General features: G+C 58.9%; 2 protein-coding genes across 3 annotated transcripts in view; both read right to left on the bottom strand.

Annotated features, from left to right (window-relative positions):
- The window catches only part of LOC142073977 (LIM homeobox transcription factor 1-alpha-like), a 28010-nt gene extending 23091 nt beyond the window's left edge, over positions 1 to 4919 (bottom strand). The window contains exons 1-3 of the mRNA XM_075134322.1: positions 4736 to 4919; positions 4207 to 4284; positions 599 to 785 (exon numbers count right to left, since the gene is read on the bottom strand). Of these exons, the coding sequence (XP_074990423.1) occupies positions 599 to 785; positions 4207 to 4284; positions 4736 to 4919 (449 nt within the window). The remainder of the gene's footprint in view (positions 1 to 598; positions 786 to 4206; positions 4285 to 4735) is intronic.
- Positions 4920 to 7508: 2589 nt separating this feature from the next.
- LOC142073978 (hepatic lectin-like) lies at positions 7509 to 10972 on the bottom strand. 2 transcript variants are annotated; one of them, XM_075134324.1, is made up of 6 exons: positions 10873 to 10972; positions 9830 to 9937; positions 8950 to 9024; positions 8436 to 8514; positions 7947 to 8042; positions 7509 to 7675 (listed from the first exon to the last, which is right to left on the bottom strand). In XM_075134324.1, the coding sequence occupies exons 1-6, from the start codon at positions 10913 to 10915 to the stop codon at positions 7540 to 7542; spliced, it is 537 nt and encodes a 178-aa protein (XP_074990425.1). In that variant the 5' UTR covers positions 10916 to 10972; the 3' UTR covers positions 7509 to 7539. The 2 variants fall into 2 exon arrangements, with proteins under 2 accessions (XP_074990425.1, XP_074990424.1); XM_075134323.1 differs by having other exon boundaries at positions 7947 to 8059; positions 8436 to 8587; positions 10873 to 10971.
- Between the last annotated feature and the right edge of the window lie 2070 nt (positions 10973 to 13042).

Below are 13042 nucleotides of genomic sequence, written 5' to 3'. Positions count from 1 at the left end.
CACCCCGGCCACAGCCAGGACAGGCACCGCCACGCGGCACAACCACAGAGGTGGGCTCCCTCGCACCAAAGAGCGGGCGCCGCGCTGCCGGAGCACGCAGGGCTCGCTGGCAGCTCCCGGCGTAATGGTTAGGGGACAGCGTGCCCGCTCCGGTCCTCGGCTGGGCTGTTCTTCACCCCAGGAGCAGGACCTTCACTGCAAAGCAAAGCTCCTCAGGTTAAATCTGCTGGCCCGCGTGTCCCAGAAGGAGAAGGCATGGAGCGCTGTCATCTCCTGGGTAGCCTTGGACACCCCTCTTTTCTTGAAAAAGCATCCCCAGAACCCACAGCTCATCCTTTCTGCCTCTTCAGCCAACAGCTCAAACCTTCTTCCCCTTCGTCCCTGCTGTTAAATCAAAGCTCAACACCTCTGTCCCTCTATTTGGACAGCCCCCCTTTGCAGGACACCTCTGTGGTCCTTATCATCTCCCTGCTCCTCCCCAGCCTACGCGACACCGACACCACCAAGCCCTTTCGCAGCCCACCCTTCCAGAACCCCACCGCGATCCAAACAGAGCCGAGAAGGATGGAAAAATCAGAGAAAAACAGAGAGCACTTACTTCTCGTAGTCGTGTTTGCAGTAGAGCTGCCGGTTGCGACAGTAGCAGGTCCCGGAGAGCGGCTGCAGGCAGACGGCGCATTTCACGCAGCCTTCGTGCCAGGAGCGCTCGTTGACTCGCAGGAGGAACCGGTCGGAGATGGGGGTGTCGCAGCCGGCGCACACCTCCCGCATCTTGGAATCCGAACCTGGGCAGCAGGGAAAAGACGGCGTGAGAAGGAGTTTTCCTTTTGGGGGGGGGGGGGATCGTGTCCTGCAGTAATAGTGCCTGCCTTTTGGGGGGGTGATGCTTAGCCTCACACAATTCCTTGCAATCATCTACTGTTGGTTTTTACTTTTTTTTTTAAAAAAAAAAAGCCACGTGGCGTTAGCGTTAGGAGAGGGAGAAGGGAGGCTCGGCACGGAGGTTTTTTGTCGCAACCTTGAAAAGAAACGTCAAAGTTGGCTCTGCAAAAGCAGCAGGTTCGGGGGTTCTCTGCAGGTGGTAAATTCCTGCTGAACCCCAAGCCCGCGGCTCTGGCGCTGTAGAAATCGCAGAGGACGTGGAGAACACACGTTTGGGAACCGGAGAGCAAATGCACGGGCGTCTCGACGGGAGACGGTGGGTGCTGAGCTTGTTGGAAACCTTGGTTCAGGTCAGAGGACAGACCCAGGTCTGAATTTTGTCCGGTTTTACCCCCGATTTGGTGCTAAAAGCTGCTTAAAAAAGCTCCAGAGATTTGGGATTTTTTTCCTCCTCAGTCTTATCAACATGTAAATCTATGGCTGCTCTTCAAAGGCTTCGTCATGATAACTTCAAGGTAAAGGAGTGAGCAATAAATGCACTCTCTGGTGCGCCGGAGCCGGGCTGCAGGCTGAGCCAGGCAGCGGAACCCTCTCCGACGACCACAACCTCCGCCCTGCCAAGCTCCTTGGGTTTTACGAGCGCTTATCTCTGTCCTCTCCAGCTCCTCGATGCTTTTATCCTCCTGTAAGCTTGCGGATCCTGGGGTAACACCTGCCCAGGCCCCCTCGAAGGCTTTGGGGGGATGATGGCATCCCACGGGTGAAGCTTACGGCTGTTTTAAAAGGCAAGTGAGGTGCCAAGGGCAACCAAGGTCTTCTGCTGCGCCTTGGAGGAACGTGGGGTTGAGGGGGGAACATTAAGCCCAGCTCTAATTTGGGGACCGTCCCAGGGCACGGAGTCAAAGCCGACACCTCTGCGCAAGGCTGGGAGACACCGAGGAGCCCTGAGCCAGCAGCACCTCCAGCAAAAGGGGATTTTCTGCTTCTCCAGGAAGACGCGGAGACTTTCCCAGCCCTGCAGATCTTCTCTCCCAGGCTCTGGGAAGCAGCCCTTAGACCTGACCGCGCTCTTCCGCTAACGAAGATCCCAGCCAGGACCCTACATCAGCCCATCAGCAACTCGCTTTCTGTCTTCTCGGACTCGTCGGGTTCAAACTGGTGGTCGGAGGATGGAGGAGCGGAGCACGGAGCCAGCGGGACCGCCCCGGCGGAGGCAAAATGCGGGCAGTCAGAAAATATCGGCGAGCAGGAAGCTTTCTGAACGCTTTTTCTGTCTGATTTTAGCTACAGGTGCTTTCCCAAAGTCCTGAAATCATTGGAAACCACGGCAAACGCTCTCTGTTGTTGTTACACCGACGTAGGAAGGACTGTTTGGGGGGGGGGGGGGCAAATTGGGCTAATTTGGGCTTTCTATGCCCCCGAAAATGGGGGTGTCTTGTGCAAAGGCAGCTTCTGCCCCACTTCACTGCGGTGCTTGGGGTTGGGTCCTGCATCTCCCGCATCCCAGCTGGCTGAGCCCCCGGCCACGCGCCCGGGCGATGCAGGACAAGTCGAGTCCCCGGCTCGGCACAGCTCGTTAATTAAGTGCTGGGACCTGGGTATCGGGCGGCAGCATCAGCCGGAGGGGAGCAGACCCCGAGAGCCCTCCTGCAGGTCGGGATTCAGCGGATCGGGAGTGGAAATGAGGATTTTAGGCCAAGGAGAGGAAAAAACGAATGTCTGCAGCAGCGCAAGAGCTGGAACGGCGCAGCTCTATAACGCCAGGAGGGCAGCGTGGGTGGCCGAGGCGACAAGCGACCGCATCCCCGGGGCTGTGGGCACGTGCGGAGGTTCTCCGTGGATGTTTATCCCACCTCGAGCCTCCACTTCTCACTTTTGCCTCCATTATTCACTTCTGGAGTCAAATATTCTTGACTTTGACCCCTTGTCACCGCGGGAGCAGCCAAACCTCCGGTGGGGTAGAGGCATCTGGGACTAAAAACCCCCAACTTTAATTTAGGGGGAAAAAAACAGGGAATAATCTAATAGCAAATCAGATAATTAAATCGCCAGAGAATGTGAGATCAGTCTAAAAGGGAGAGACACAAAACTTGGTTGTCCCTCAGGGAGCAGGCAGGAGGATGCCAGGGATTCGGGGCGGTGGGAGGCAGCCGGAGCAGAGGTGACCGCCCGGCAATGTCACACCCGAGTTTTGCTCGGCACAAGGCCACGAACACGGTGATGCCGTAACACAACGGGAGACGAGCGAGCGACCCCCAGCTCCGAGGGGAAGAGGGGATGTGAAAAATCCCAGGAAAACTGTCGGCTTGCCTGAATCCCCCCGCAGCCCGGAAGAGGCAAAAATGAAAGTAAAGGAGATTCTGCCTCACGCTGCCCTAAAGACATCGGGCTTATAAAAACGCAACCGTTTGCCCCACAAATACGTTAACGAAGAGCCAACCCACCATGTTGTGGCTCTCTGCGAAAGGGAACAGGGACAAGGAGGGGGACACGACCCAGCACCGACGCCGAGGGGCGGCAGCCAGGGTGCCTCATCCCAGTATTCTCCAAAATTAACCCCCCCCCCCCCAGCATCCACGGCTCTCCCACGGCACGTGAACTCCCCACCGGGTCTCCTGGGCAGATTTCCTCGCTGTAATTTCAAATTGGGGTGAGCAAAGCCAGCTATCGCCCGCGGTCGAGGGCCACGCGACCGCAGCCTGGTCCTGCACGGGATGCTCCCTAAAATCAGCGAAGGATCGGGATAAACTCCGAAGGGGCTTATCCGGGAGGTTGGGACAGAGCAGGGATGGATGTTTGCGGGTGTCCCTGTCCCTTCCCGGCTCCATGCCTTGTGCCTTGCTAAATGCCGGAGCTCTCTGCCGTTAAGGACGGCCTCAGCCCACAGAGCCGCAGCTGCTTTGGGGTTGCAAGATGGCATTTTGCAGCGTGCCAACATCTTGCCGTGGCTTTCGCTGCCTTAAAAATTGGCAAACCAAAAAAAGCCAGGCTGAGCGAGGGGGGGTGCTCCCTCTCCCCTGCTCACCCCGACAATCCGGGGTGGGGAAGGAATCTCCTTCCCGAGCGGGGAATAAACACCGCAGAGGAGCGGGGAATGCCGCTGACGGCAGATGGGATCCTACGGTTGGGAGAAAACGGGCAACGCAGGCAGGGCCGGCTGGTCCCGCTGCAACTTACGGACACGCCGAGACCCCCGGAGCGGCCCAGGGAGGATGAGGATGGGGCAGGCAGCCACGGATGCTGCCCGAGCAGCCCGGGCTGAGGGTCTCCCCGGTCCCCACTCCCCGCTGCGTGGCACCCGCTCCCGGTCTCTCCGGCACTCACCGAAGCCCAGGACCGGCGTTGCCTGCTGCAGGCAGGACGGAGCCTCTTCCGTCTTCATGCCGGTGGCCAGCGCGGGGGCTGCGGGCGGAGAAGAGCGTTAAGGACCGGGACCGGTCACCCCCCCAGGGGCTCGGGGCTGCCCGGTGCCCCCCGGTCGTTTTCCGCGTCCCGGAGCTCCGATTAACGAACGGTAACGAAATCCCGGTGGTGGCGGGATCCACCCGCCCCGTTCCCCCCGGTCCCGTTGGGGTTAAGACCGATCTTACCCCGGGCATCCCTGGAGCCCACCCCGGGGGCTGCACCGGGGGCTGCGGCCGCGGTGCTTCCCCCCCACCCCGTCCCGTCCTGTCGGGACACGGCGGCCCGACGGGTCCCTGCGCTGCCGGTGCCGGTGCCGGTGCCGGTGCCGGTCTCCCCGCTCACGGACGGGGCGCACACCCGTGTCACCTCCCCGGGTTTCCCTATGCGGGGTTATCCCGGTTTACCGATACCGCATCCCCGCCCGCCCCGTCCACGCGTGGGCACTTACCGGGATAACGATACCGGCAGCGATACCGGCAGGGAGGGGAAGGGAGAGGAGCGGAGCGGGGCGCGACTGTACGCGGGGCAGAGCGCGCAGCCCCCGCCCGTGTCCGCGCCCGCGCCCGTGAGCGCCGCCGCCCCCCGCCTCCCCCGGGAGCGCGCCTGAGCCGGGAGCGCGTCGGGGGCCCCATCAAGGCGGGGAGACCCCCCCCAACCCGGTCCGGACCCCCCCCTCCCCGGGGGGTTGAGCCCGGTGCGCCCAAGAGGGGATACCGACGGCGCCCCCGGTAGCGGGTGTCGTGATAGAGGCAGCGCGCCTCGCGACAGGGGTTGTCGCAGGCACGGGGGAGGTTCCGCGGGGTCCGGACCGTCCCGGGGCGGGGGGGGAGGCTCCGCGCCGCCGGTCTCAATCCGCCTCCGCTCACCGCGGGGCTGCCGGGCTCTGTCACGACAGCCGTGTCGCCGAGAGGGCAGGCGGAGGCGCGTTCTCCCGCCGTCGGGGCCGCCGTGGCTCCGTTCGACCGTCCCACCGGGGGGGCCCGGGCCCATGTCCGTGACCCCCCCCGCGGCTCCTCGAACGGATCCGCCGCGGGCATCGTCCGGGGAACCGGGGGGGGGAACCGGGCCGGGGGCTGCCGCTGCGAACCGGGACCGGAGCTGCGGGGCGGACCCGGGAACCGGGCCGCGGGCAGGACCCCGGGACTGCAACCGGGTGGGTGTCCCGGGGGGGCGGGTGCGCTGGGTGCTGCCCCCCCACCCCGGGTCCCGGCCCCGAGCTGCCCTCGGGTTGGGGGGGGGCACGGCCTGGCACCCCCGGGACCGGGCGACTGGGAGCGGCTCCCACCCGCTCCCTGCAGCGCACCCACCTTGCAGTGCACGCACACGCGTGGGCACACCCACGCCCTGCAGTGCACACTACCCCCCCCTTGTAGTGTGCACACACGCGTGGGCACACCCGCTCCCTGCAGCGCACACACGCACCTTGCAGCGCACGCACACGCGTGAGCACACCCGTGCACACATACACGCACACACCTTGCAGCGTGCACACCCACCCGTGTGCACACCCACTCCCTGCAGCGCACACGCACCCACATGCATCACACGCACACCTTGCAGCGTGCGCACACCTGTGGGCACACCCGCTCCCCGCAGTGCACACGCACGCCTTGCAGCGTGCATGCACACCCATGCACACACCTGCTCCCTGCAGCGCACACACCTTGCAGCGTGCACGCACACGTGTGGGCACACCCGCTCCCAGCAGCGCACGCACACCTGCACACATCACACGTCCACCTTGCAGCGTGCACACGCCCGTGCACACACCCGCTCCCTGCAGCGCACACGCATGCCTTGCAGCGTGCACACGCGTGTGTGCACACCTGCTCCCTGCAGCGCACACGCATGCCTTGCAGCATGCACACCCATCTGTGCACACCCGCTCCCTGCAGCGCACACGCATGCCTTGCAGCGTGCACACCCATCTGTGCACACCCGCTCCCTGCAGCGCACACGCATGCCTTGCAGCATGCACACCCGTCTGTGCACACCCGCTCCCAGCAGCGCACACGCATGCCTTGCAGCGTGCACACCCGTCTGTGCACACCCGCTCCCTGCAGCACACACACTCCCGCACGCATCACGCGCGCCGTGCAGCGTGCACACGCCCGTGCACACACCCGCGCGCCTTGCAGCGTGCACACCCGCCTGGGCACGCATCACCCGCGCGCCTCGCAGTGCGCACACGCCCGTGCCCGCCCGCCCGCTGGCACCCTGCCGGATCTGGCTGCCATCGCGGCTCTTCACGGGGAGGGTGAGCAGCGTCCTGCCCCCAGCGTGGCAGCTCGAGGTTCCCCGATCCGGCCCAAAATGAGCTTTTTTTTTGGAGAAGGATGGAAAATGTGGGAGGGAGCCCGATCCCTGCGGGGTCCTGGAGCCCCCACCGTGGCCCGAGGACCCCGGCGGTGACCGAAGTGTCGCAGAGCTGAGCCACGATCGTGTTTCACGTTATAACCAACAAGTCCCGGGCCATTTTGTCGTGTGGAACCCACACTGAAACAACAACAACAACAACAAAGTTATGAAAACGATGGGGTTGTTTTTTTTTTTTCCCCTCGGTAGGAAAACCAAACCTCATTTCCACCTCGGAAATGGTGTTTACTGGTGTCCCATGGCCGTTTGACTGGGATCCTCTGCTCGGCGGCAGGGACTCGAGCCGGGAGGAGCGGGTACAGGCAGCCCCGACTGCAGGCAGGAGCCGGCAGGCAGAGGGGCTGCTCTTAGAGACGCCGACCTCCCCTTAGCACCGAACCCCTTGGGGAGCGGGAACGCTGACGGCGGAGGCACCAAATCCTCCCGGACGTGGCTCAGCTCTGCTATCGTCCATCCAAGTCTCCCCTCCCTGATGCCACCGCGGGAGATGCCCCCATCCCTGCTCCCGGGATGCTGCGTTGGGCAGGTAAATCCCATCTTCTGTCCCATTTGTCCCCAGTTCCCGGCGTTGCTGCTGACCCGCACGACGTCCGTCTGCAGCCCCAGCTCACCCCCCCCCTTCACACGCGCGCCTAGAAACGGAGAAGCTTCGTTAACCAGAGCAATAATCGTCCTTTATTAAGCTGAGCTCCCCACGGAGAACCCAGATTCCTGCGGATATTGCTTAGGACCATCAAAATCCATCCCTGCTCTTCCTCGGGACAGCGCGGTGGAGAGGAAGAGCGGGGAGCGGGCACTCGGAGAGTATAAATTAAGACGGAAAAGGAACATTTGCGGTGCCAGAGCATGGGCCGGTGCCTCGGCGCGGGGTTTCGCTCAGTTGGGCAGAGGCTTTTCGCAGACGTAGTAGCACTCGTAGGTGCAGTAGACGTCGTTCCACTGCCCCGAGGTCCACATGTGGGCACAATCCTCGTTGTGGCCGCTGTTGTTGGGCTCTCCCTCCTTCCAAAACCTGAGCGGAGAAGGATTAAACTGAGAGAGGGGCGGGCGGCCGAGGGGAGCAGCTTTCCCCGGGGTTGGGAGAAAGGCAGGGACTAGCTAAACCTGGCTGGTTTTAGATGGGTTTAGATGCTAATTCTTGCTTCTGCTGCTGCGTACGAGCGCCCGTCGCAGGGCAGGGCGAAGGAACCCGGTCTGGTGGCTGGAACAGGGGCGCGCGGGCGGGGAAGCTGCTGCTGGTTTGGGGCGATGGGCAGGAAAAAGCAGGGCAGGCCGGCACTCACGTGAACGTGGTTTTATAGTCGGTCCCGTCGATCCATTCCCATTCCCCTTCCGAGTTCTCATCCGTGAGCCCGATCCAGAAACGCTCATTCCTTGTCCTGAACATGACAAAATTCTGCAGCGGGGAGAGGGATCAGGAGGGAAAAGCACCAGGAAACGGCTCCTCCAGCCGCCCTCAGCTCCGCGTTTGCAGCGTGGAGAAGGCGGAGAGGTCGAATTCTGCACTTGGCTCTTTATTTACAACGTGGAGGAGCAGGATAGGTGCTGGTGCTGTGTCTAAGCATCCCGCCCGTATAGAAGAGGCTGCAGGCAGCGGGCAGGCAGAGCAGGTCCTGCCTGCTCTCTGCTGGCTGATGCAAAGGATAACAAGCACCAGCGCTCAGCTGCCCAGCAAAGTTGGGGCGTGCAGGATGGCAGCGGGGAGGTGCTGGGGCTGCGGGCAGGATTTGGGCAAGCCCGGGCTTTCCGTGCCTGGAGCGGGGGGGCTTTACCTGCTTGGCGTAGCTGTTAACGACCACCAAGTGCGAGTGCATCTCCTCGCACTGAGCCTTCGCCTTGTACCAGCTCGTTCTGGTTAGGGAGAAGTAGTAACATTTTCCATCAAAGTATTCCCATTCCCTGGATCCGGGGCCGCAGGGAAACACTGGGGAAAAAAAGGAGGAGGGGAGAGTCAGGATCCTCGCTGGGCTCGTCCCAGCAAAAGGGTTTTCCCAGCAACGCTCCAGTGCCAAACTGGTACAGATCCAACGGCACAGCCCCGAAGCTTGCTGTGTACTGGATTGCCACGAAGGCGGCAACGGGCACCCAAAAAAGCCTCTACCGTAAGGAAAATTTGGGTTTTTTTTCTAAAATATAAAAGTGTTTGCTGCTGGCAGAGCCAGACAGGGACGGACGCCCTGCACCGCCTTAGCGAAACGATGCAGAGCGGGACCACTTTGGGGATAATTTAGGGAAACTTCAGAGGGAAAGAAAAACTTGTGGGTTTGGGCAGCAGCCAGGACTTACGCAGAAAATCCCTGCCAGAAAAGTTCTGTTTCTGCTCCGGGTGCACCTCGTTGAGTTTCGAAGAAATGGCTGAAACTATTCGAAAGAGAGAGGGAGGGAGGGCGGGTTATCGGCTGGGTTCCCACCCGCGGGTTCTCCCCAAGCTCCTCGCCCCGGCCAGGCTGGAGATGGGTTTTGTTCTGGCTTCTTTATTCTGCTGGGGATGTGCTTTTCCAGCAGCCTACGGGGCAAAGAAATCCCAGGAAACTTAAAATACTGGCTTATAGCTTGGATTAGCCAGTATTTTTTATATATAGAGAGATTTTAATAGATTTTTATAGATTTATAGATTTATGTTTATAGATTTCTATATATTTCTATAGAGAAATGGTCTCTTCTCCCAAGTAACAGCGATGGGATGAGACGAAACGGCCTCAAGTTGCGCCCAGGGAGGTTTAGGTTGGACATTGGGAAAAATTTCCAAAAAAAGAGTGGTCAGGCCTTGGACCAGGCTGCCCAGGGCAGGGGTCGAGTCCCCATCCCTGGAGGTATTTAACAGCCGTGTGGATGAGGCGCTTGGGGACATGGTGTGGTGGGCACGGGGGGGTTGGGTTGATGGTTGGACTCGATGATCTCAGAGGTCTTTTCCAACCTTAATGATGCTCTGATTCTATATATTTCTATATATTTTATATACAGACGGTAGCGTGGACGTCAGCGGTCACTACATGGGACAGCCTGGGAGCTCCTCTGGTCATCCTGTCCTGTGGAATTAGGACCTCTGGAGTCCTCTAGAGCGTGGTCTCTATCTCTTGGTCCTACCTCATCTACCTCTTGGTCCTACCTCATCTACCTCTTGGTCCTACCTGCCTAATTAATTAGTTCAAAGATGTCCCAGTACCTCTGGAGAACGACACAGCGAAGAGAATGATGATCAGCAAGAAGGAGAGGGCCAGTAGGAAGTACACCGTAATAAAGGATCTCAGCTTCTGCTGGAAGAAGTTTCTGTCTTTAAAAGCCAAAAAAAAAGAAAAAAAAAAAAAAAGAGATGTGAAAATATTCCCCTCGGGTCACTGGGATTTTTTCATAGCTCCTCTGGTTCCATTTAGAGAAGGGTTAATAAATAACCCGGAATAGTTAACTATTTGCTACGGAAGCCAAAATTTTGATGATAATTGCTGTCCAGACCAACCTGGGGGGCTGAAGGCACCCCAAACCGGACGGCTCTCACACCGTGCGTTGTGTTAGCACTGGAGTGGCCTTGCTAAAGGGCAGGGCAGGTGATCTCAGGTACCACATAAGCGAAATAAAAAGAAACGATAAGCCCACGCCATGTATTTTGGGCTGTGCTATGGTTTTAAAACCCTCCCGGCTGTCCAGTAACCCTTTTCAAAAGGGAAATGGTTCCCCGAGGGACGGGCCGCGGTCTGGAGGGCTCTTTGCTGTCCCTAGTTGGCACCAGGTGCCCTTCTCGGAGGGGTTGAACCTTGGGAATACCCATGGCTTCAACCTCGGGAGGTTCGCAAGGGTTTGCTGGGCCACTCGGTTTGGGGAGCTCGACTTAGGAAGGCTCCAGGAAAAGCCTAATTTTAGTCCGGTGCTGGAGACTTCCAAGGCTGAACCCTCTCAGGTGTTGCTGGTTGGGGACCATCAGCTTGACAACACCAACAGACCTTCATCGCCCACAGCCCTCTCCCTCATCTTCCATCTGAGCCTCCACCCCAGGGACAAGCTCATCACCCCCCCTCCTCAATCAATCAACCCCGTTAGAGCTAATTAGCCAAAGTTGCCCAAGCAGAAGAAGAAGAAGGAGAGCACGGCCCTTCCTCTCCCTCAGCAACCAAGCACCTTGGTGGGGAAAGACCATGCTACAAGACAGAGCCTCTTCGCTCCTGCCCACCTCCTCGAGGTGGAGGTCGAAGGGCTGGCGCGGCTGAAGTTTACCTTTAAAAACCTGCAGGTCATCGTGAAGATGTTCCTCCTCCATCCCGGTAAGCTCCGGCTGGGAGCTGGGTGGGGGGGGGGATGCGGCTTAGGACCACGGAAGCAGAAGTTTTTTCACCGGGATCTCTGGAAAAGAGGACTTGAAATACCCCCAGGGATGTTCGCTCCGGAGGTTGTAATTTAACCAGCAGTTTTTCTGCTGCGTCCTATTGGTTTGTCCTGTGAAAATAGCAGCTTGGATCGCGTCCACTTCCAATAATTCACCTCTCCGGAGGTTTTTTCCTTCGGCCAAGCTGGGCGCCCTTTTTGTTCGTAATTCTTCCCCATCCCTTTGGATTAAAAAAAGGGCAAATTCTCAAGTTTCTGAAAGTGTTGTCCTCCAAATGTGGAAACGAAAGGGTCTGGAAAATAGGAAATGGTCTTTGGTTTGGAAACCGAAGCTGAAGGCGCGAGCAGTGCCCCGACGGATGCGCTCGCCCGAGAAAATAAAAGAGAATCTGGCTCTGATAAAGCGCCTGTATGAACGTGCCGGATAAATCTACGTGTGAGGGAGGCGCGGGAGCCGCTTGCTGATTAAGGGTCGCAGGAATTGAGAACCCAGAAGGTTTAGGGTCTCCCCGAGTTTTCTTTTCGCTTTGGTGGCCGGGGACTTTTGCTCCTCTCAGCCCTGATAGGACTCTGAGAGCTGTTTCGTGCCCCGGCTTCGCTGAGGGTTTAGCCGGCTCTCTGTCGGTCTTTTATTCCGTATTTTTAAAAAAGTTGGGTTTTGACGTCATGATGTAAGCTGGCAGGTGGGGTTGGGGGAAGAACCGTTTGAGTTAAAGGTTGGGAAAAGATGAAATGGAGATAAACAGAGCAGAAACCCCCTGGATTTGGAAATTGGAAGCAATGAGGGTCTGGAACAGCCCTCCAAGAGCTTCCGTAGATGCGAGACGAGGCGTGAGGAGGGTGAGCTGCTGTTCCACCGGGGCAGGAACAGAACTGATGATTCCAAAAGACCCTTTCAGTCCTTTACTCCTGTCATTTGCCCGCGGTCATCCGCTATTTACAGCTCCCCCCCCCTGCTTCCGCACCGGAAAAGCCCGCTTTGCTCCATATAAACTTGGAATTGCTGTTCCGCGCTATGCTTAGCAATTACGCGCCCTGCAGAGATGACGGAAAACTGGCGAGTTGGGACCATCGGATATTAAATGACGCTGTTCGGAGCGCTGTGCCGTCAGGCTCCCACGGCAAACATTGAGAGAACATTTAGGTTCTCGCCGCGTCGAGCTGCGCCTTGACTGACTGACGGATTTTTACCGGTTTTAATTTTTCCTTTTGTTTTACCTTCGCCCTCCGAGCCCAGAGAGCGCTGGGACAGATAGCGCTTGAAGTTTTAATAACGCTAATTACTCCAGCGTAAATCTCTGGGCCTGTGATAAACACGTAGCGGTGGTTATTAAGCCAGCAGCCTTGGGCTGCTTTCCAAAGCAGAGCTGGGGCATTTTACCGTTGTTTATTCGCCCCAAAGCTACACCGAGATTGTGTATAGGAACAGAAAGGAGGCCAGGGCACAAAGACCGGCTCTTAACAAGATGCACGGCAACGAGGATTTCGTCACAGGGGGGGTCACTGCCATCCAGGTCTGCCCGAAACCCGGCGGCTTGTTGCACAAGCTGCATGGAGGGGTGAAAACGTCGGGGCAGAGCCCAGAAAAGGCTCCGCTGAGACGTTAACCCTCCTGCTGCGCTTGCCGGGAGAACGCTCGCGTCTCGCCGAGCTCCCAAGCAGCGGGGAGGAAAGGGCAACTAACGGGAAACATCGGTTCACATCCCCCCCCGGGCTGGATCTGGGAGGAGGTGAACAACGCAGGAGAATCCCTCGGGGAAGGGATCGGGGCGTTAAGAGGGGCCAGGACTTGGGTGTTTGTTTGAGCTCTCCGTGATTCCAAGCGTTTCCCTGCTCTAAGGGAAAAACTCTGCTGGGATCAAAGGGTTGGCTAAATCGGGAGAAATCGATGGGTTTCCCCGAGGGACTCGCCGCAGCCTGGCCGATGCGCTGATCGACGTCCCCCTTCAGCCCGGGACAGCAGCTCCTCAGCTGTTAACACCCGAGGACGCTGCTCGGTGTCAAAAGCTGCCCGGCTTCTTTATTCTAACAAAGACATTAGTTGAGTTAAAACATTGCGGCG

The sequence above is a fragment of the Calonectris borealis genome, chromosome 31, assembly GCF_964195595.1.
Source record: "Calonectris borealis chromosome 31, bCalBor7.hap1.2, whole genome shotgun sequence".
Lineage (NCBI taxonomy): Eukaryota > Metazoa > Chordata > Aves > Procellariiformes > Procellariidae > Calonectris > Calonectris borealis.
This window is presented reverse-complemented; position numbering and strand designations above follow the sequence as displayed.